Source organism: Drosophila persimilis, unplaced genomic scaffold (genome assembly GCF_003286085.1).
Source record: "Drosophila persimilis strain 14011-0111.01,24,50 unplaced genomic scaffold, DperRS2 tig00000000-arrow-pilon, whole genome shotgun sequence".
Lineage (NCBI taxonomy): Eukaryota > Metazoa > Arthropoda > Insecta > Diptera > Drosophilidae > Drosophila > Drosophila persimilis.
Window position 1 is genome coordinate 2,779,868 of NW_020825288.1, and position 23,350 is coordinate 2,803,217.

A 23,350-nucleotide genomic window follows, 5' to 3' on the forward strand; every position below is an offset into this window, starting at 1 on the left:
CCTACTTCGTACGTACTTGTATAACGAACGCTCAAAATGTAATTACAACCCGCCTATAAATAAACCCATAATCGTGTATACCCATATCAGTGTATATGTATATGTTTATGTATATGTGTGTATGTGTATCGTGTATCATATATCTATATGTATGTATAAACGATACCCGTGTTCAACATATGTATTGCCATGTTTATGTTTATGTAAATCATAGTTATGTGGCCATTATGCGTTGGCGTATTCTCGTTCGCTGGCTTTATTTTTCTGCCCAACAAACAGCATCACAGTTATCATTTGTATCTGGCATTCGTATCGTTTGGCCCAGCACTCGACTAACCCCCGACCCTCTGAAATTGGGAACAATACACAAATAAACCAGCTGCGATTCACATGCCACAAATAAACCCACATACTCGTACATTACACAATAAATTGCTCTTGAAATTGCTGTGGAACAGACACGAATTAATTTTAATTTACGAGTATCATTAGTGGAAGCTGCATTACTCAAAACCATAATCGTTAATGTATTTTCGAATCTATGTATGTGCTAAGTATATTATTGTAATTGTTAAGTTATTTATTGTATCATAGGGGCCTTACACTCGAGCTGCAAGCCGTAAATAAATCAGAAACTTCTCAGAGGAACGATTAATGTAATAAAATCCCTTGTATCCTTACATAGCCTTTGAAATGAAAGCTTACCATAACTTGCATTGAAAGTATATGGTTTGATCTTTAATATATTTAATATAGATTCCATAAAATCAGTTTTGCCAAAATATAATTCTACAATAGACTTTTCCATCATAAAAGCCTCTCTAGACTTTCAAGCCCACATTGAATTTTTCTTGAAAAGATACCCTAAATGAGAAATAGCTTACGCTTTCAGCTATATCTATAAATATTTTATCGACTTTTCGGAGGGAATATTGCAATCAGCTCAGTTGTATCTATATAGCTTTAACTATACCTATTGTGTTCCAAGTATATTTATATTGTCTTAAGACATCTCGTATATATATATATGTATATGTATATTTTGTACATAAAAACCTAATCGATATCCTGCATGAGTCAGAGCTGCTTTATTGTTGTGCCTGCCTGGGGCCGTGCAACCGTAAATATACTCGTATCTATCGTATCTATCGTATCTATCGTATCTATCGCATCTATTGCATGCGCGGCGACTGCATGTCGACTGCATAATCGATGACAGAGTGCTTGTGGCTAATACTCATACTAATACTAATCTTTTGTCTAAATCCCACTTGATTTCGCTCTTCAGTTGTATATGGCTTTGATATTTGGTTCTATTATCCAACGCACAGCCACCTCAGCGTTCTTTGTACTTACACACCTCTTCACCCAGCCTCCTGCTCCAGCCACCGCCCACCGCCCACTCCAGCCATGCACCGAGCGTTCGCTTTATGATTTCTTATTTTGTCCTTAAGTTGAAGTTGAAACCAAACCAAACGAAAGACAATGTCCAGCAACCCACCCACCCAGCCACAATCTTACTACCGCTTACTATCTATCTACCCCCCAACCGCTCGTACCGGGCTATGCTAATGAAAACCCCAAAAGAAACCTACCAAATACTCAATGTATATGCAAGATATCTGACATCGATCCAATGCCAGATCAAACCAAAACCAAAATCAAAACCAACAAACAAACACTTCACAGTGGCATTTGAAGTACTCATATTCGTACCATAGTTGTCCAGTCAATGTGCGTGTAAACCGCTTAATAATTGTTAATATTGTGGACAATGCTCTAAACGTGACACCTCTGCAGTATATATATTCACAATAACAATAACAGTAACAGTAACAGTAACAGCAACAATTACAATCACTGAACAAACCCAACCATTACAAACAACAACTTGGAACAGTTCAAACATAACAAAACTAACTCACATGAGACATACATATGTAGTCTGACCATAACCAGAAATCCGTGCCACAATCCAATGCTAATCGGTGACTCTTTCACATCAATATCCCACTCCCCAACCCCCGAACCCAATAGGTTCACGAAGCCGATGCCTGCCTTGTGCTAGCTAACAAATATTGCCAAGATCCCGACGCAGAAGATGCTGCCAACATCATGAGAGTGATCTCCATCAAGAACTACAGCGACGACATTCGTGTCATCATCCAGCTGATGCAGTACCACAATAAGGTGGGTTCCTTTCCCTAGAACCCCTCTCCTAACATCTCTACAGTAATCAATTTTATCGATCAGGCGTACTTGCTCAACATACCATCGTGGGACTGGAAACAGGGCGACGATGTCATCTGCCTGGCCGAACTGAAGCTGGGCTTCATTGCCCAGAGCTGTCTGGCCCCCGGTTTCTCCACCATGATGGCCAATCTGTTTGCCATGCGATCGTTCAAGACGGTAAGTAGGGTTGCCAGCCCTCCCTCCCGAAACCCCGAAACCCCGAAACCGTTACCCAACCAACGAAATACCCGACACAAGCACACAACAAACGTTGAATCAACCATAAATAAACAGGCCAACCAATCACAAGTTAGATATTTTGAAGATTTACAGATTTGCAGATTTAAACCGAATTTGTTGTATTGCTGACATATGTATGCCACGGGTAAAAAACACAAAGGGGGCAAGCAATATGTCACAAAGGGGCCTCTGGGCCCCGTATCCCGTACCGTATATAAGTATCAAATCAAATGTCTATATATTACGTCTCTAACCCATAGTCGCCAGACATGCAGTCTTGGACAAATGATTACCTGCGCGGCACTGGCATGGAAATGTACACAGAAACATTGAGTCCCACATTTATTGGAATACCATTTGCTCAGGCCACTGAGTAAGTCACGCAGCAGGCAGTTTTCAAAACTTTCCAACCAAATATGCTATATGTATATCGTAATACTCGTACCAGCAAAACAAAAAAAAAACAAAAAATAAAATACCATATCCGTATCTACTACTACTCTATTCTACTACTTGTTAATCGTGCAGCGTTGAACGAAAAAAAAAACAAAAAAATTATAAAACTAAAACAAGAAAATATTGTACACCATGAACAACATAAGAAAAACTTACACACGTTTCTCTGGTTTATACAAAATGAAGTTTCATTGTGATTGGAGCCTATATGTTCTGGGATAATCCAATCACAATCAAGCTTCCTGTACAACCCATGAGAGACAATTCACACTACACATTGTTCTTTGTTTTCCACTCAGTTCTGATTGTCGTTGTAAAACTTTTTTACTCGATCTGTTTTCATTTTTGTATTCCTCAAAACGACAAAAATCCGGCACGTTTACACCGATCTTAATGTGTTATAGTGTGTAAATGTGCCTGCCAGTGGAATTAGTTTATGTTTTTTCTTTCCATACAGACACAATCACAAACACAGACACACACACACACACACAAACACACACACACACAACACATATACACTATGAAAAATTAGTCGTTGTTTCAAGCTAATTCTTTGTGTAATTGAGTGTTCTAAGTGTTCAAAATGCCTTCAGTGTTTGCAAATACAAAAATATGGTTTTTCTTTTACTTCATTTTCCAAAAGTAAATTTCGAAAGCTGTCCAGTGGCAGTTCTATTGACTCTTTATTTGAGGACACCAACACACACAGATACACACGATTACACACACACACCAACACCAACACCAACACCAACACATACACACATCGCTAATTGTATGGTATCGATGTGAGCGGAGCGCTCTGAATCTCCCTCCTCTCTCTCTCTCTCTCTCTGTCTATCTCTATCTATCTCTAAAAACAATTCTAAGTTTTTGCAGCGTGCATTTGAGTTCAAGTTGGTTTTTCTTTTTTGGTTTTCTGATAGTTTTGGTTGACGCTTTTGTTTTCTGCTCATTTGACACACGTTCGGTTCGGTTGAGTCTTGATGCCGTCCGCCACCCCCTGCTCGTGCCCCTTCAATGCTGTAAAGTAAAGTTCGCCAGAGGTGTACAGAAAAAACGAAAAACGAAAAGAATAGAATGCCGAGATCAGAGAACTGAGTCCATCACGAAGCGTGCGCAACGTACTGTATCTGTACTGTATCTGTATCTATGCCAAAGCCAAAGCCAAAGCCAAAGTATGCAATGCCTGACCCAGAAACAAGCACTTCCCCCCACACACAGAAAGAAACACAATCAGAGACACGCCACCACTCAGCCAGCACAGACCCTCGCCAGCTGTTGAACTGTGTGCCGTAGACCCATAGCCCCTGCCCAGCTATGCGATGAGTGTAAGATGTATCCCAGCGCCAGTAAGCCAGTGAGTCCACTCTAGGCCATTCCACCCACCCAAAACCACACTACAAAACAGACCAAACAAAAACGAACAAACAAACCAAAAAAAAATGATAAAAAAATGATAAAAAATGCGCCACGTAGTTACTTTAGCGAACTTACTAAATGCAAACCACAACAAAACCATTTTCTAACTTTCAGTCACCAGACACACAGGCCTGGCAAAATGATTATCTTCAAGGTACAGGGTGTGAGATGTACACCGAAACCCTATCACCTTCATTTACCGGCATGACATTCCCACAAGCCAGCGAGTAAGACTCCAAAATGAGAAATTAGCGAAACCAAATTATATGCAAACTGTATAAAAAATACTACTACTTCTACTACTACTACTACTACTACTACTACTACTACAACTTTTTGCATTGTACAAAATAAGTTTGTTTAACAATTCTTTTTCCCATTATTTATCAACTTGAATTCGATTCCGTTTGATTTACTCTCCTTCCTCATAATACTCGCAACAAACAACCAAACAACTCAACTTTTTGTCGCCTACCCCGAAACTCTCCCAGACCACTCTCGTACTACCTCCATACCTAGTTACTCATGCGCAAGTGAATCGAAAACCGTAACCGTAACCGTAACCTTAACCGTAACACAATCCAGAATCCAACCCGTTACTGTATATTATACACGTACTCATTCTAATTGGCTCACATCGCATCCGTATCCGCAACCGTAATCGCTTGCTCACCGAACTCCGCTCCGGACACCTGAAACATCTGGTCAAGGCGCTCACCTCCACCAGAACCACTCCACTCCACTTCTGAATCTCAATCTCCACTCCACCATCGAAACTCCCGACTCATTGCATGTGCATAGTGTAACGTTTTTGTCCCCAACGTCTTAGAGTGTACCCTAGTGTATTGTTACGTAGTTGGCAATGGACCACTTATGTGTTTGCGTCTGTAGTCTTGTTTTTTGTTTAACATTTGTTCCCACATTTTACATGATTTTTCTAAGCATTTTGCCCAGCATTACTTGGTTTTTCTAAGCATTTTGCATAGGATTACTTGATTTCTGTAAGCATTTTGCGCAGCATGCGAAACTTTTGGCTCGTCAATTGTATTGTTTGCCACCTTTTTTTACAGTGTACGTACGCTTTGAAAGCACAAAAAACTCACAAACACCCACACATGTACCAGAACACACATCACTCAAACACCCACACGCTCACACAACACACACACACACTCACAAACACACTCAATGTGCATGCCATGTTTTTGAGAGAGTTCAACTACACTTTTGTAGCATACTAACTAGGTTCAATTACAATACTTGTAAAGCAATTCTAGAATAAGCTTGAGCTATCTGGGCTATCGGGCACTAATGGACACCCGTTCTCCCCCGCGTTTAGGCTGTGTTTCTCCAAGCTGAAGCTGCTGCTGCTCGCCATCGAGATCAAGGGAGCCGAGGAGGGTGTGGACAGCAAAATTTCGATTAACCCGCGCGGGGCCAAGATTCAGGCCAACACGCAGGGCTTTTTCATAGCACAAAGCGCCGATGAGGTGAAGCGGTAAGAGGTCCTGACGTCGGATACTTGTGTGTAGATCCACTAATCTGTGTTCTCTTGTGCAACCACAGTGCCTGGTTCTACTGCAAAGCCTGCCACGAGGACATCAAGGACGAGACGCTGATCAAGAAATGCAAATGCAAAAACTGTAAGCAAACCCTTGTACCAATATTCCACCCGATATCTCTATCTCTAGTAGAGTACTTAATTTAACTTATTGGTTTTTATTTTAATATGTATTTGATTTGATTGTTTCGTTTGTGAATCGAACGTTATGAAGACAGCCAGAGCTGAAAAACGCCAAACCGAAATAATAAGCATTCCAATCTAGTTTGTAAGAACTTTCTAGCTGAGGCACGGGCAGATTCTAGGTATAAGGCGCTCTCTCAATACTCTTTTTAATATACTATATATGACTCTTATGAATATCTTTAAACACTACTCTACCTTGAAACTACTACTCGAATATTCTTATAAATATATCTATATCGATGTTCTTTTATTATATATTTATTATGTATGTGTGTTGGCGCGTGTGGCCTTCGCTCTCGAAAACCCTAAACCAAAAACTGCAACAACCACAACAACTAACTATGTATAACCGAATCGCAACAACAATATCCATTGGCATGTCTGCAACTGCAACTGCAATTGCCCATGCAACTCACACCTATACATTTCTATACGTATATCGGTGTGTGTGTGCGCTGCACTTGCCACATGACATAACAAATTAAATCAAAACCAAAACCGAAACCGTATCAAATGAAATACAAAATAATACCAACCAATGCCATAACTTTGTCCCACAGTGACTGTTCAGCCCAGGAGCAAATTTGATGACTTAGGTAAATCAAGCAACAACACCGTATAACCCAACCAACAACCAATAAAACATACACTAACCAGAACAATAACAAGAACACCAAATCCAACACAAACACTTCTCAGTTTATGAAGTTTTATCCAATACCAATACCAATTCCAATTACAATTCCAACTTTTGTATAAAGTACATTTTGCATATTCCAATTTCTTTTGTTTGTACATTGAATACAGCAAAATGAAGGTCCCTCCGTATCCCAGACCCGAACCGATATCTCCCTCTAAAGCACTTCACCCACCTTCACCACCACCACCACCACCACCGAAGAGCACAAAACAATCAATTATTTGTTTTGTTTTATATGATTTGGATTGTATTTCGTTTTGGTTTGTTTTGAAACATGTTTTCAATGCAAAATGTCCCGTTTTGCCAGCCTTGTGCGCTCCGACCCCTGTCCATAGACCACATACAAACAACCTCTATATCTGAACAATGTGCCATCCGTCCTGCCGTCCTGCCCGTTTATCCAGCCCACGTGCAGTTATTTTTTGGTCACTGTTTCGTTTTGACATGCGCCTCTATATAATCCACCAAGTAACAGTTAACTAAAACGATTACACACTCACATATATAACGACATCTAATATATACATATATATCCATAAATACCCCTTTGATGGCTTCCCTGGACAACTGAACCCAATCCATCGACTTGTAAATATGTTTGTGCGATATGCAACCCCAGTTCTTTGATTACTCTCATCATTAATGCAACAACCAGCCACAACCAGCAAGAAATGTTAACCCGAACTCTTCGCTTTCCTTTAACCATAACCTACCCTACCCACCCACCATTAGAGTATATAACTACGATAGATGACACTTCAGATTTTGAGTTTTTCAAAGTGTATTTTGTTTTCAACCCTGATGAAATACAATCTGGAAGAGACTGACTCTGATCTGTTTAGGAGTCGAATACCAAAATTCTGCATTTTAAGAAGTGGGTAAATGGAATGGAAACCAATTTTTCGATATATTCTGAACCCTTTTTGACAGCTTTGTATTTCATTCTAAAGGGCATGGCTACAATTTTTCCATATTTTTTAAAAATTATTCCAAGAACTTAACATCTGAAAATCAACCATTCAAAACTGCACAACTTTTGTTAACAGTCTGTCTCGCTTCTACTCGCCTTCTATCTATCTGTCTCTCTCTCTGTCTGTCTCTGTAACTCCCTCTTAATCCTTTGTACTTTATACTTATGTGTTGAGAACCATAAAAGAACGAATCCAACAGAACCAATTTAAGTGCATGGAACCGAGCACAGAAATCGATTTACATTTTATTACACCATCACCATACGAAAAAAAAGAAAATGTTTTGTAAACGAATATACTCTCTATTTTCGATCGATTTTGACTCACTTTTGCAGCATCCAGCTCTGATTTATAATACTCTGATTTACTAATACCTACAACTATAACTAAATTAACTTTAAATACTCGCCCGTAGACCTAAGTTATTGAAATGCTGCGCCGTCTTCACCAAAAACCCTTTTAACTAATTTCTTTTACTTTGTCTTCTTGGCGTGGCACTCACCTCACTCACAAAATCTCTATAAATATATAATATATTATGCGATTGTACATACATATATAAACGAGAGTAGTGGCAGTGACACTCCCAAGGAAAATGTGTAAATAACTTTAGAGCAGGTTGATTAAAGAACTTAACCAGACGTTGCCTTTGCCGTTGCCAAAGACAACACCTAATGTTATGTATTTGGTTTCTATGTATGTAGCGTAACTCCTGAACAAACTATACCTACAATATACTCTATGAATCTTAATCTCAAACTGTATACAACCTTACGATCTTAGCTGCAAATGTTCTAAGTAGTTAGTAAGTTGGCCGAGTTTGCCGATTTTGTCAATTTTGTCAATTTTGTCGATTTTGCGTTGGATGCGTTATGGCTTTGACCGAGAAGCGGACTCCGTGTGCTGCAGCTGTGAATGTGAAAGTGCCATTCGCCAATTTGTAGCGCCTAGAGCTTAAGTTTCTAATCCAATTCCCGAGTCCTAACACTCCATCCAGACTTATACATATCCATATACGAGTCTATATTTATATGCATTAGTTTGGGTGCCTGTTTGTGCGTGAGTTTATTTGAATACCAAATCGAATACCATCTTCCAGATGTCGGCATGATTATGATGCAGACGGGCATGGTCAACCAAGGCATCACATCGGTGATGAATACAATGGAGGGTACGCTTTCAAAACCATTTCCACAAAAAACGAAACCAAAATCCAAAAATCCAATCAAAAACTATTTACAATTTTCGGCGCTGTATAAAATATTAATATCCATATCCTTATATCTATATTCTACCATGCCAAACGATTTATTTATTGCTGCTAAACCTAACCTAATCGAAATCTAAAATTTAATTGAGTGTCTTCCAAGGGATCAGGGGATACGTATACTCCTGCAAAGAACTGAGATGATAAAATATCGTTCATATATCTTGTTGGATTACCGTTGTCCCATGTCCGTTGATATCTTTAAAAACCTAAACCATTCACGTTCCTAAACATTTTCTCTTCAATTGACATCACGAACTGATTTTGCAGGGCTATAGCCCTCCTTGGAATGCGCTCTTTACATTTGGCCCGCCAAATTGGTATTAAAATCAGAACCAAAGTACGAAAAACATTCGCTAATTAATTAATGATCCTGGAAACCTAAAACCAATGACTAAATTGATGTAAACCTGTCAGCGTTTGTGTGCCTTTAGTTAATGCCAAAAACCAAGAAAAGCTAAGTGCTGCTAAACGCCATAAGAGACCCAACCCGCCTAGAACCGAACCCCGCAAAACTCTAGAGACTGGGAGAACAATCGAAGATGTGGACGATGTGTAGGGAATTCAAACACTAGGAATTCAGTTTCAGTTCAAAAGTTGACTTCAGTTTGTACCATAGACCTTTCTGTCGCTCTATCGTTCTGTTACTCTATCTCTATATCGTACTCAGTATAAATATAACATTTAAAATAGATTTAATTAGTTTTGCCACGATTTCTGGTTTGGTTCGCCCGAGAAGCGCGAGTAAATTGTCATACAAAAAAAACAGAAAGCATATATAGTCCGTACTCTCTGAATACATTGCATATATCTATTTATAATCATGAACTACATGCCACATATAAATATTTAAACATATATTTACCGAAAGTTCAAGTACAACGTGTGCCGTGTGATTTAATTATGTAATTTTGGTTATTAGCGTAATTTTTACTTTTAAGTTTGCCTAAGTTATATTTTGATTGGTTCCTTGAATGATATTCAAATGCTTTTAAAGCAGGTGAACATGAAATTGAAGGAGAATATGTTGGAAGATCAACTATCATTACCTTACCATCATTTACCTATTCACACAAATCCTATAAAATTCTGTTTTCATGAAACAAAAAACAGTGGCCACCTTCCGGAAAGGCGTCCGAGCCGTACAAATGGTTGGGCGTGCAAGTACGTATAACTTTCTCTACTCTCTCACTCTCTCTCTCTCTCTCTCTACTCTCTCTATCTCCTGACTCTGTCTCTACTCTACTCTACTCTACTCTCTATTCTACTCTACTCTACTGTAACCGAATAAGCATACGAAACATACAAATTCACAACAGAATCCAACCCAAACACAAACAGAACGATCCCTCTGATCGTTCTTACTTAAACACTTACTCTTAACTCTTCTAAGAGCCCAACCCACTTGCTAACTCTGATTGCTGTTGCTCTGCTGCACAGGCAGTACTTTCAGGTCCAAACAGACCCAAGCCAATCAATCAGCTAGCCAAACAATCGAAAATCAATCCCAGTCGGGACACAGATTCAAACACACACAAACACAGCCCAGTGACCCCCCCTTTCCACCTTCCCCCTTCCGTGTACACATCAAGTCACACAGATACATACATACACACACTCAGACTCACACAAAAAGTATTCGTTTCTACTCGCTCGTTCCTAGTAATTCAGTACTTTTTCATAATCAACTTTAACCTTAGTGTGCGTGTGTGTGTGTGTAGTACAGTCAAGAAAAAAATAACAACAAAAAAAAACCAAACTAAGTTTTGAGCCAATTATGTATTCAGCTAACTATTCGAATACTCGTACTATTCAAAACTCATAATCGATTCTAAAGTTATGTTTTCGTATGTAATCCATACCACTCGTACTTATACATACCATACCCATACTCCATACGAGGTATTGGTATACATCATTTAATTCTACATAAATATCGTATGTCGTAAAAGTATTTTGTACAAAAGTTATCTAACTATCTGTATTGTACCGTGTTGTATTTATCATATCGTATCGTATCGTATCGTATAGTATCTATCGTGTATGCGTGGTACAACTCCCATTTGCTCACGTATCTTAGGACAACATATGTACACTCTTACTCGTATCTAAAACATGGCCAAACAGCCATGCGATACACACACGTACACCCCATGAAAACACAACAACAGCCTTCTCGTTTCCACCCCGATCTTAACCATTACACTCACATCCTCTGTAAAATATGTATAAGACACTCAACATTCTTCGTCTGGAGCTGTGTTCCTTTCAATAATATATATATATATTTTATATATGTAAACGTATCATCTTTCTATTGTACTCCTCCCCTACCCACACATTCGTGTTCCGTATCAACTACTACTACAACTACAATACTCCTATTTATATGTCTCTGTGTGTGTGTGTAGAAGACGATGAATACTCGTTGTCAAGTAAGTCAAAACTAACTCAAAATCTTGTATATCCAAAGAATAAAAAAAAACCAAAAAAACAAAAAAGAATTAATAATCAAATCGCATTTGTAATCGTCTAAACATTTGATTGATAAACATTCCATTTTGATTTAAATTAATTAGAATTTCTACCAATTCCTTCAACGGTGTGCCAGTGCACGTTTCTCTTCATTTCACGTGATTTGTGTTGTATCTTGGTTTAGTTTCTTTTTTCAGTTGGTTTGTTAGTCCTTTTGGGTTTTCTCTGAGGCAACTCTGTGAAATTAGTCCTAACGTTAACATACATATCTAAGTTATTCTTTTACCATACATTAAAAAAAAACATGAATAAATGCAAATGTCTTGAGACAAGCAAAGCAAAGCAACTGAAGCCGAATGATTAGAGCCACGATCAGAACCTACCACCTACACCTACAAAATATAAGAATGCGGCAATCAAGCAGCTAGCTCCTCCCATCCCCAGCACCAGCCACAAAAAGGAAGGGAAAGGGAGGAAGTATCCATTGCAAACTCAACAAATTCCAAATTCCAAATTCAGTGCAGTTAAATTGCTAACAAAATATAGAATATCGTTTAATGCAGCCCCATGGCAGAGCCAGTGGTCAACATAGCTAGTGCAACTCGTAGTTGGAGAGATCGTTTGAAGTTGTTCCGTTCAGTGGGTGTTAGAAGTTCTAGCAGTCTAAGTACTACATACTAAATGCTTTCGTAATCCGAAACCGAAATCAACTGAGACCAATGCCTAATGATAAAAATGATATGGAGAATATACAATTGCCCATCTTGCTACTCAGCTTGTAGTCCGCACTTAGTCGAACGTGTTGCTTAAATACTGCTTCAAGCTTTAATCGATTTGCTTTTGAATCCCCCCCCTCTAATATTCCTCCGATATTCCTGCTTGCTTAGCCTTGTCTTTGTATAAATACTTATATATATATATATTTATTGTGTAACTGTTTGTATATATTGTATAAGTACGATAACCATCACAAGTTCTGTTCCAACTCATATTTATTTGCATGTTTTGTTCAATAACTATAAAGCAAAAACCCTAAAGTGAATCCCGAAAAACCATTTCCCCCGACCATCTTGAACACTTTTCTTTGAGTTTCGGTTGAAAAAAAGTTTAGTTTGTTTTCTGTTCGTACAGTTTCGCCTGGGTTTATCCCACAGTCAGACTAATTTCAATATGATTTTCTCTCAATTTTCGTGTTTTTTTTTACCAACCAACTCAGACTCTTACTGTTTCAGTTCTTACAACAAAAAACAAACACTATATCCCCCAAAACAAAACCAAAACCAAAAAAAAAAAAATGTATATTCAAAAAGCAAATTATGAGCTTCACATAAAAAAGCATTACCTTATAAATAACACACAAAAAGCAAAAATAAAAAAATTAAAGAAATACATATACCCAGAATCTGATTTATTGAAGCTGTGCCATAACGAAATCACAATATCTTACAGATGAACACCATCCTGCACCCACATTTACGCCTCCAGAGCTACCCAAGCGGGTGCATGTGCGTGGATCTGTATCGGGTAAAGTCTCGTCTCACAATATAGAAAGCCGAACCGTACCGAACCACTCAGTATCGTATAAGTCAATGAAAATGCCAGAGAAAGGTTTTTTTGAACGGCAGACACGACAATCTCACTCACACACACATTATCCACTCAATCTCAGTTCGAGTTTCCGTTTCCGTTTCCGTTTGCGTTTTCGCTTACGTTTCCGTTTCCGTATGCCTCAGTTTGCTTTATTCCTCAGCTCATACGATAAGAAAAGTATCCAATCCAATCGATAAAAAAAGAACAAGTAAAGCCCATACCAATTTGTTTAGATATTTGTTTGCATAATCCGTTGTCTTTTGTTGATCCAGAACTCGTTTCTCTGCTAATGTAACTGGTTAATGTAATCTATCTAATGAACTGCTATATATCTCCTATAACTCATATTTGAATCTAATTCAAACCATATCGATGTCTATTTAAAGCATTCCTACTTTATGTTTTGTTTCAATTGTATAACCAATCTGCTTGTTAAGAACTTTGTTTTTTACTGTCGCAAGCTACACACCAGAGATCACAGATCACAGAACCCAGAACCCAGAACTAAGAACCAATAACCAACCTTAACAAAATGCAACACGCGGCTCAAAAGTACCTTTCCTGATTAACTTTGACTAATACTTAAAGCCAATGAGTATCTCTTCCACACTCTGACCAGCACCTCCTTCCGTTTGCTATGGAACTTACTAATCGATTGCCGTCTGCTCTTTCTCTCTGGTCTCTCTCCAAAAAATTGCTTCTGCAAACGCCAACGCCAACGCCAATGCCAACGCCAATGCAACGCCCAACGCCAATGCCAATTCACTTGTCACAGGTGATATCACACGTGACAGAGAAGATACGAATCGTAAGGCCCAGACTTAAGCCATGAATGGATCGAATACAAATATATAATCCACTCAATGTTCTTCTTGCAGTACTCAATCGCAATGTGCGCCGTCCTAATGGCACTGGCAACGGTACAGGTGCCATGCATCATATGAACAACACGGCTGCTGCAGCCGCCGCTGCTGCCGCGGCGGGCAAGCAGGTGAACAAGGTGAAGCCCACGGTGAATGTGAGCCGGCAGGTCGAGGGTCAAGTAATATCGCCGTCGCAGTACAACAGGTGAGTGGGGGTGCACGCAGCCGGGGAACTGTACATGGGCCATGGGGAAGAGGGCCAACAATTCTATCTATATATATCTATAAACAAAAATATATACAGATATTTATCACAAATAAACGGCACTCTGTTAACTTCAATATAGCAATGCAATCGGTAATCGGTAATCGAGCATAAGCAAAAGAGCAAAGACAACAAACCAACAAAAATCAATGAACACACTTTATATAGGTCAAGGCATCAACTTTGATTTTCAATATTTTCCTTTGCGTTACGTTCCGTTCTGCATTTTTCACCACAGCAAAAGCAAACCGAAAGAGAAACCCATTCGATTACGATTATTGTGTTTAAGTGTTTCATTTTACACAACAACAGAACAGAACAATAGGAATAAGAAAAAGAATTAGATCAAAAACGAAAACGAAAACCAATAGGTACCAGGCAGTTCGTCAATAAGTCTCTCGTACATATGTAAATGCTCTCTAACTAACCAATCCTAACACCTCCACTAACTAACTGTCTCTATCACTCACTCAACTCAACAAAAACGAAACAAACCAAAATTACCAACCAAAAAACACAATAATTACTCGAACTTTTAACCAGTCTAAATGTATAAAAACGAACAACATTTTGTTTCAGGCCACCAGAGAATGATGCTAACCCTTATGCGGGCTATCAACTTGCTTACGAAGTTAAAAAGCTCATGTATGCGTCCATAATTTCCTAGAAATTTAACTTACAAAAACTACTAAAAAAGCCAAAAGCCTTTTTTAAACTATAACCTAGTATTCGTTAATACTTATTCTAACTACATTTTATGCGCATTTTGTTTAACACACATTGATTGATACTCGTATTGATATTGATCGATTGAAAGCTATGCCATTCCATCAAATACTCGTACTAAAATTAACGAAACCTAACTAAACTTGTGTCGTTATTGTCATGTCGCTGTCTTCTGTATCTGTATCTGTACTATCTGTATCTGTATCTGAATGCGTGAATGTCTGACTGTGTGTGTCTATAGATTTCTCTGTGAATATGTCTATTTTTGAGTGTGCGTGCCCCATGAATGTTTTTGCATCTTCAACTAACCCAGCATTGACCATCTCATACTCATAACCCCTTCAAGCATTCTGTCTACTAACACCCAACATCTGGCCCAGCTTTCCTATCTGCAGTGTTTTGTGCCACTAACTTCTAACTGTACTCAAATAATCATGCTAAATACTAATAAACAACTAATAATTCAATGTGTGAATAGCCATTGTTCATATATCATAAAACTCTTTGTGCTTATATGTGCTTTTTCTACCAAGCTGTGTATTCTTTCAATAGTCTTTGTATTTAAAGACATATTAGAATATATATATGGAGGAACAGTACAATCAAACCAAACCTTAGGGAACACGTTTGAAACAGAGCCATTTCTCTTACTCTTTTCATCACACAAACGTCAAGGAGATCTTGCCAAGTTATTTAGCTCTTAATTAGATATAGGTTAATCTTTGAATTCGTATTCCGATTTGATTGTCTAAGAACGGATAAAGCATACGTGCAAATCTCTACCATCGCTCTTTCTCTCTCTCTCTCGCCTTCTCTGATCATTTGAAATATACATACTATATATCGAACTGTTTGTTGTGTGTGTTTTTTATCGTGTTCATCTCTATGTCAAATCCTGCACCTGTGTACCATATACTTTCCATTACTTTTTCTCTTTTCTTTAAAAATTACGAACATCATTCAAGAACTGTAGTTTACCCGTACATTGACTGCAGAGTCCGGCGGACGGGGAGGCGTATGGATCGTTTTGGGCATCTCCCTCGCGCATGCCGTACACCTGAACCACCACCACACACCCAGAGGGAGATCGCCAACCACTCGGAACACCCAAGATCGACCGATCCTCGCCGCCTCACCCACGCCGGATGTCAGTCGAGGAGTTTTGAGTAGTTGAACGATTGATTTTGATTCGTATTCATATTCTTGTTCGCATTCATTTCGAGACTTTTGTTATTAGCACAAGCTCTTCTCTATCTCGTACTTTATCTATCTAACTATCTATCTACTATCGTAACTATCTATCTAACTATCTATGTAAACGTAAACTCTCTATCTTTAACTATCGTACGTATGTTGAGAACACATTTTTAATTCAATATGCTCCAAGTACTTGTACTCGTATTGAAGTATTCACATAATTTTTTTGAACGAAACACGTACTCGTAGCGTTTCCGAAGAACACTTTGCATTTGGATGTAGCGTTTGTTTTTGAATTGGTTGATAATCTGCATATGCAAGTCAAAAGTTGATAAAACTGAAATCAAATCCCATTACGATCGAAGCGATTACAAAGCGCAACAGCACAGACTGCCCCATGGCTAAACCAATTCTCTATCGATTTACTTGACTCTAGGCCGACGAGTCGCAGCTCCGGCACGGGCACGCAGAATCAAAATGGCGGCGTTTCATTGCCCGCCGGCATAGCGGACGACCAGTCGAAGGACTTTGATTTCGAGAAGACCGAAATGAAGTACGACTCGACGGGCATGTTCCACTGGAGTCCGGCAAAGAGCTTAGAAGACTGCATACTGGTAAGACCCAATCGAAACCTACTGCATCCTACCTACTGAACCATTACTCACCATATTCTTATGTGCAGGATCGCAACCAGGCGGCCATGACAGTGCTGAATGGTCATGTGGTCGTCTGTCTGTTCGCCGATCCCGATTCGCCGCTGATCGGTCTGCGGAATCTGGTGATGCCCTTGCGGGCGTCCAATTTCCACTACCACGAGCTGAAGCATGTGGTGATTGTGGGATCGGTGGACTACATCCGGCGAGAGTGGAAGATGCTGCAGAACCTGCCCAAGATATCGGTGCTGAATGGCTCGCCCCTGAGTCGCGCCGACCTGCGGGCGGTCAACGTCAATCTGTGTGATATGTGCTGCATACTGTCGGCCAAAGTTCCTAGCAACGACGATCCCACGCTGGCCGACAAGGAGGCCATCCTCGCCTCGCTCAACATCAAGGCCATGACCTTCGATGACACGATCGGCGTGCTCAGCCAGCGCGGCCCGGAGTTCGACAACCTGAGCGCGACCGCCGGCAGCCCGATTGTGCTGCAGCGTCGCGGTTCAGTGTATGGCGCCAATGTGCCCATGATTACAGGTAAACTGCATCGCACTAACTTGGCTGAGTTTGCGAACGACCGAACGAATGTGAGGCTGGCCAGGTCCACGGCTGGGCGGAATTGGGGTATATACTTATGTGTCTGTGTCCTGGCCAGCCTCACCCGCCTCCGATTCCGTTGAGGTGTGTGCTTTACTAATTTTACACCCACACATGTGTGTGTGTGTGTTTTGTTGTTGGTTGTCGTTTAAAGAACTGGTCAATGATAGTAACGTGCAGTTTCTCGATCAAGACGACGACGATGATCCAGATACAGAGCTGTATCTGACGCAGCCCTTTGCCTGCGGCACAGCCTTCGCTGTGAGTGTGTTAGACTCACTGATGTCCACGGTAATGTCTCGCTTTAAGCAGTGATTCTGAATTCTGGAATCTCTTTAGCAACCTGTCTCCTGACCGTGTCCCCATTCACTTGATCCTCTATATATGTATGTTCTTACCCACACTTTCCCAGACATACTTCAATCAAAACGCCTTAACGCTGATCCGCTCACTGATCACGGGCGGAGCAACACCCGAGCTGGAGCTGATCCTGGCCGAGGGAGCCGGCCTGCGCGGTGGCTACAGCACCGTGGAGAGTCTGAGTAATCGAGACAGGTGAGCTTGCTATTACTCTTTTACCTCATTCGATGAACTGAAAGTAATGGTTATACTCCAAAGATGTCGAGTGGGCCAGATATCCCTATACGATGGCCCGCTGGCGCAGTTCGGAGAGTGCGGCAAGTACGGGGATCTGTTCGTGGCCGCCCTCAAGTCGTACGGCATGCTGTGCATAGGCCTGTACCGGTTCCGGGACACCAGCTCCAGCTGTGATGCGAGCAGCAAACGATATGTAATAACCAACCCACCCGATGACTTTTCACTACTGCCAACAGATCAGGTACGACAGCAGCTCCACGACAGATCATTTGATCCGAAATACACACATTGCTGGACACTTTTCAGGTATTCGTTTTAATGCAATTCGATCCGGGGCTGGAGTACAAGCCGCCAGCGGTGCGAGCACCCGCCGGCGGACGCGGCACCAACACACAAGGCTCCGGGGTCGGAGGGGGCGGCTCCAACAAGGATGATAACTCTTGATTGTTACTGTGTAGCGCCTTAACTGATGGTCCTTATTCGTACATTTGAACGGTGGAGAAGATCATTGAAAGCAGAGCATCGCATTTCTGGCACCTATCTATAGAACTATTGGCATAAGATTCGATCCACAAAACGAACAAAACCCCAACAAAGACATATTTGTATGTATCGATTGTACCGTGTACAAAACTGAAATCAAAAGCGTTAACTAGTTAGAAATCCCCCAAAAAAGCTGGGTGCCAGCAGGTGTGTTGCTCTGTCCCTTCATGTGTGTGGAGGCATGCGACGCGATGTACTTTGTCCATCCCAATTAACAATCAAGAGACAGCCCGAACAACGCCAGAGCAACTGCAACGTCAACGGTAGCGCCGCCTGCCTCCACATATATGTGGGGCATTAATTCAGATCAGGGGAGCAGAACATCATCCCCGTTATCCATCGTTCAATTGCCAACTGATTGCTTCCCACATCATTCCGTATGCCTTTTTAGAACCTTGAAATTAACATATTCTATATTCTATTCTATTTTATTCTATTCTATTCTCCGTAGTTATATTTATAATTTTACCACTACTCTTACTTTGCATTGGTTTATCTGCTACACACTTTATTATTATCCTTCTTATTTTGTAATCTTTTCTGTGCCCCCAATAAAATATTCTTGTTTACGCGTTGAGTTTATGATTTGGATACCAATCAATCCCTGTTCGATTTAGTTATTGAAGCAACAATCATTAGTTATATCGATGGGTATGTATTTACGTATTCGTTAGTTCGTTAAACAATCATTTACATTTAAATTAAAGTTTACATTTAGTCATCTTTAATCACTTATTTCATGTCATTTTGATTTACACTTGAGTTCAGTTCATGGCGCTATCATTGCATAAGAATTAATCGATCAATTCTAAACGAAAAATCCATCTTAATGGTGTGACGTAAGCAATTGGGAACCATTAGTGAGGTAAGCTACACATTAAACAAGGAAAACCGCCAATCGACCAGACCAGATCGATTGGCAGAAACTACAACTAAAACTAGGTCTAAGTACTAAACGAAACGAAACGAAACAAACACAAGACACAATCTATGTACTTTCACCGACACCAACAACTGTCTCAGAGTCTTTCTCTAAGCTGCAGACTAGCAGCAGCAACTACGCAACAATTTATACATAACAAAAAAACACACATAGAACTCAACAAGACACAGATGCGAGCAGAGGTAGAGATGATACATCCAGTATCCTGTATGCTGTACCCTGTACCCTGCATACAGGGCGATGAGGCTTAAACGAATTGTTGTTGTGCCAGCATACAAATTCAAAAACTGCATTTAGAAGTTTCTGAGCATGCGCAAAATGATTTATATAGAGCGAGTCATACTGTAATCATTTAACTTTAAAAGTATAACTAAACACAAATATTGATTAGCGACTATTAAAGGCCAACAATCAGCTAGCTAATTCGTACACTTAAAGCAAAAGCAACTACCAATACGAAGCTCGACTCGAATACGATATTTTATTGAATCTAGAAAGCAGGTAAAAGCCAGAGTTAGGCCAGAGATTGTTTCAGCAAAGGATTATAAAGAAAGGACTACTTACATACGTATGTATGTACTACCCAAGCAAGAAGCTAGAAGAATTACACATAACTAATGCTTTTTAACTCGACTTAACACGTCATCTCCTTCTGGGGACAGACTTCAACTTTGCTAATTCGAAATTCAAAAACTTTTCACATTTACATTTTCACCTACAAACACACACACACACATAGACACAAAATACTCAAAACAAAATACTGTAAGTAGCGCATTCAAATCATTCAAATTATCCAATCTAGAGTACAACTATATACCTAGGGGTATAGAGTGCCAGGATCAGCTGATGAAAACGTAGTTAGTAATATTTTTTAGTGTACGAGTATGTGAATGTGTGCGCTTTTTACCAGCGATTTACGAGCAGCATCTGTGGTGTTCTAAACAATTTTTGATAGATACAATCGGTAAACCAAATCGAAGGACGACAACGTTCTGTGTTCTCCGTTTTTCTCAGACTTTTCTCCTTCTCCGATCTGTAAATCTAAACGAACTTCTATCAATCTTTCACGCACCTGCGCTCGAGCCGCCAAAAGGGTAACGCTCTGTTTTTTGTACATAGCCTGTAAATATACCTATATAAAGTAACTCCAGATAGTATCTCGGATATGTTATCGTTTCGTTGTGCAACCAGTTTACCAGGTACCATAAATTTGTATGTAATTTGTTCAAATGATAAACACTGCCAAAGCGTATAGAAATCACATTAAATGTAGATCAGCCAACCCGAAGCAGATAGCATTCATCCGATAAAAATGGGTAATACGAATACCAGCGTAATAGAAGCGTAACAAGAACACGGCACAGAGCAGCAGCAGCAGCAGCAGCAGCAGCAGCATTCAATGATTAGGTTTGTTTCCACCCATGATTAGCCAATAACAAATTTAAGTAAAACGAATTCGAGCTTTTAAAATTAATACATCAAAAACCAAAAGGGGAGAACGTAAGGGAAATAAGTGAATGAGAATAACGAGTTCATTATCGTTTTGTATCTGATTTGTAGGGGATTTTTGTGTAGCCTAGGCTTACCCAGAACGTAAACTTAAATAAATATGTGAATATTATGCGCCTTCGAAATTTATGTAAACGTGTATGTAGCCGTGCAATGTGAGAAAACATTTAAACTCCATTTAAAGTAAACGTAAACGTAAAGGTAAAGGAAAAGGAATTAGTCAGGTGTAAATGTTAATGAATGAAGGGCAGAGCATAGCATAGCTTAGCATAAAACATAAGACGACTAGATATCGTGGCAAGAAGTTCATTATTGTTAATGCTAAATTTAAAACTAAATATTAAATCGATTAACAACAACCGCATTTGCAATCCTAAAATAACAAGAGATAGACAACCAGTGAGAGGAGTAGCGAAAACCCAAAAGTTAAACATAATTTTTAAATGAATATACTAGGCATTACATTTATAGAAATCTCACATACACGTACACAGATACACACCAAGTCACATAAGAACACAAATACACACACACCTACACAAACACAACAGCGAAGACCCCAACAACAAGAACAAAATGAACTCTCGATGTTGTGAAACTTGATCAAATCATGTTTACGCTATAACAGATCAATAGGAAACCAACTAAATAAGACCACATACTATTCAGAAGCAAACATACCCGAATACCCAAACATACCCAAAAGCTTCTTGATAACATACAAAAACAAAAACAAAAATTAACCCCAAACCAAAACGAAGAAAGAACTCTCCGACAAAGCTGCCTTTGCCATTCATATTTCCAATTGAATAAAGTTCAATTACTTTTTCCACTTCGCTTCATCGACAAGTTCTCAGCAGCTTTGTTCACAAGAAAAAGCTATATACAGACACATATATATTAATTAAATCGCATAAAACTATTCAATGCTGTATAACTAACTTAAGGGAAAACTTTTTATAGAAAATCGGTGAATAAAAATGCAAAAAAAATATATAAAAAATATATATTATCATACTCGTAAATGTGAAGCTATGCAGCATTTTACTGTAGTTAGATTTTTTGTATAGAATCAACGTTTGCAGCTAAACAAAAAAAAAAAAACAAACAAAAACAAAAGATTAAAACGATAATTTTACACATTTAAGCGGCAATGGAAAAACGTTCATTTTTTAAGGAAATAAAGATATTTGAAAAAAAATATCATAATTAATTTACAAATAGCAATTAAATACGAAATGGGAAAACCGAAAAATATTTTTATAATTTCGCAGCACTTTCACATAATCCATAATGCATTAAAAAATGTATAAATAAAAGAAACCAAATACCAATCACATTATGTACAACATTATTGTAGTTAAATTTTTTTAGTTTTTACTCGCTATTTATATAAATATATTTACACAAGGAAACCCGATCGGAAGAACGTAAACTTAAATGTAGACCTAAAACTAAAACGGAAAACGTAAAAGGCGATAAACAAATTATTAATTTAATATTAAAAAACAAACTATAAATAAATCGAAATCAGAGCAGAACGCGCATAATGACAATTAGTTTAGTTAAAAGCAGCCACAAACAAAATGATAAAAAAAACATTTTAAATAAAAATTAAAACGCTAAAAAATGCATATTTTAAACATTTGTCTAAAATGCAACAGAAGCTGAAAAAATGATGAAGAAGAACAAATGATAAATGTATAAAATAAAAGGTATAATAATAATATTATGTTGTTAATGTTTAAAAAACCTTGTTAAAAATAATATTTCAAAATAAAATATAAATACAGACGAAAAAAAAAACAAACAAACGATGTAACCAAAAATCGCAATCACAGCCTTATGAAAAGTGAAATTTTGAGTTATGGCCCACAGTTTGGGCTGTCCAAGAGACCATTTTGACCCACATATGGCAGGGCGAGCGCTGTTAAATTCCAATGACCAATTGGGTTTAGAAATTGGCGGTCGCGCCCTGCATAAAATCCGACCAATTACGCCCGGGTATGTTTCATAAGCGTCTGGTTGAGGGCTCATTATCATTATCAAGAGGCCTTGTGTAACTAGGAGGGCGCCTATCGACAGCAAGAGCGGATTAAATACTTTTGAATACCCGTTAAAAAACATATGGATAAACCTATTAGTATATTCTATTCTCTTGTAGGTTCCCCAAGGGAGACTAACGATTATAGACACCAGTACTGTCAATGCCCACTGTGGCTGTCACATTTCGTAATGTCAATCTCTGGCTTTGCTCCTGTTTGGTGGCACAGTGGCAACAGGTGACAGGCAGTGCATTGGCTACACCGAAGCCTTCTTCTGCTCATGTGCGCCTGGTCTGCATTGCTTTT

At 39.1% G+C, this 23,350-nt stretch overlaps 1 protein-coding gene across 4 annotated transcripts in view; it reads left to right on the forward strand.

The window, feature by feature from the left end:
- The window catches only part of LOC6594809 (calcium-activated potassium channel slowpoke), a 44,828-nt gene extending 25,671 nt beyond the window's left edge, over positions 1–19,157 (forward strand). The window contains exons 11-26 of one of the 4 annotated variants that reach the window (XM_026984505.1): positions 2,038–2,190; positions 2,254–2,409; positions 4,468–4,580; positions 5,693–5,851; positions 5,920–5,996; positions 8,871–8,942; positions 12,963–13,037; positions 13,879–13,911; positions 13,982–14,171; positions 14,811–14,876; positions 16,591–16,768; positions 16,837–17,344; positions 17,559–17,695; positions 17,817–17,959; positions 18,023–18,242; positions 18,308–19,157. In XM_026984505.1, the coding sequence (XP_026840306.1) occupies positions 2,038–2,190; positions 2,254–2,409; positions 4,468–4,580; positions 5,693–5,851; positions 5,920–5,996; positions 8,871–8,942; positions 12,963–13,037; positions 13,879–13,911; positions 13,982–14,171; positions 14,811–14,876; positions 16,591–16,768; positions 16,837–17,344; positions 17,559–17,695; positions 17,817–17,959; positions 18,023–18,242; positions 18,308–18,445 (2,418 nt within the window). In that variant the 3' untranslated portion in view covers positions 18,446–19,157. Of the gene's footprint in view, positions 1–2,037; positions 2,191–2,253; positions 2,410–2,732; positions 2,846–4,467; positions 4,581–5,692; positions 5,852–5,919; positions 5,997–6,660; positions 6,697–8,870; positions 8,943–12,962; positions 13,038–13,878; positions 13,912–13,981; positions 14,172–14,810; positions 14,877–16,590; positions 16,769–16,836; positions 17,345–17,558; positions 17,696–17,816; positions 17,960–18,022; positions 18,243–18,307 lie in introns of all 4 variants that reach the window. The other 3 variants (XM_026984504.1, XM_026984502.1, XM_026984506.1) reach the window with 3 other exon arrangements.
- Positions 19,158–23,350: the final 4,193 nt, after the last annotated feature.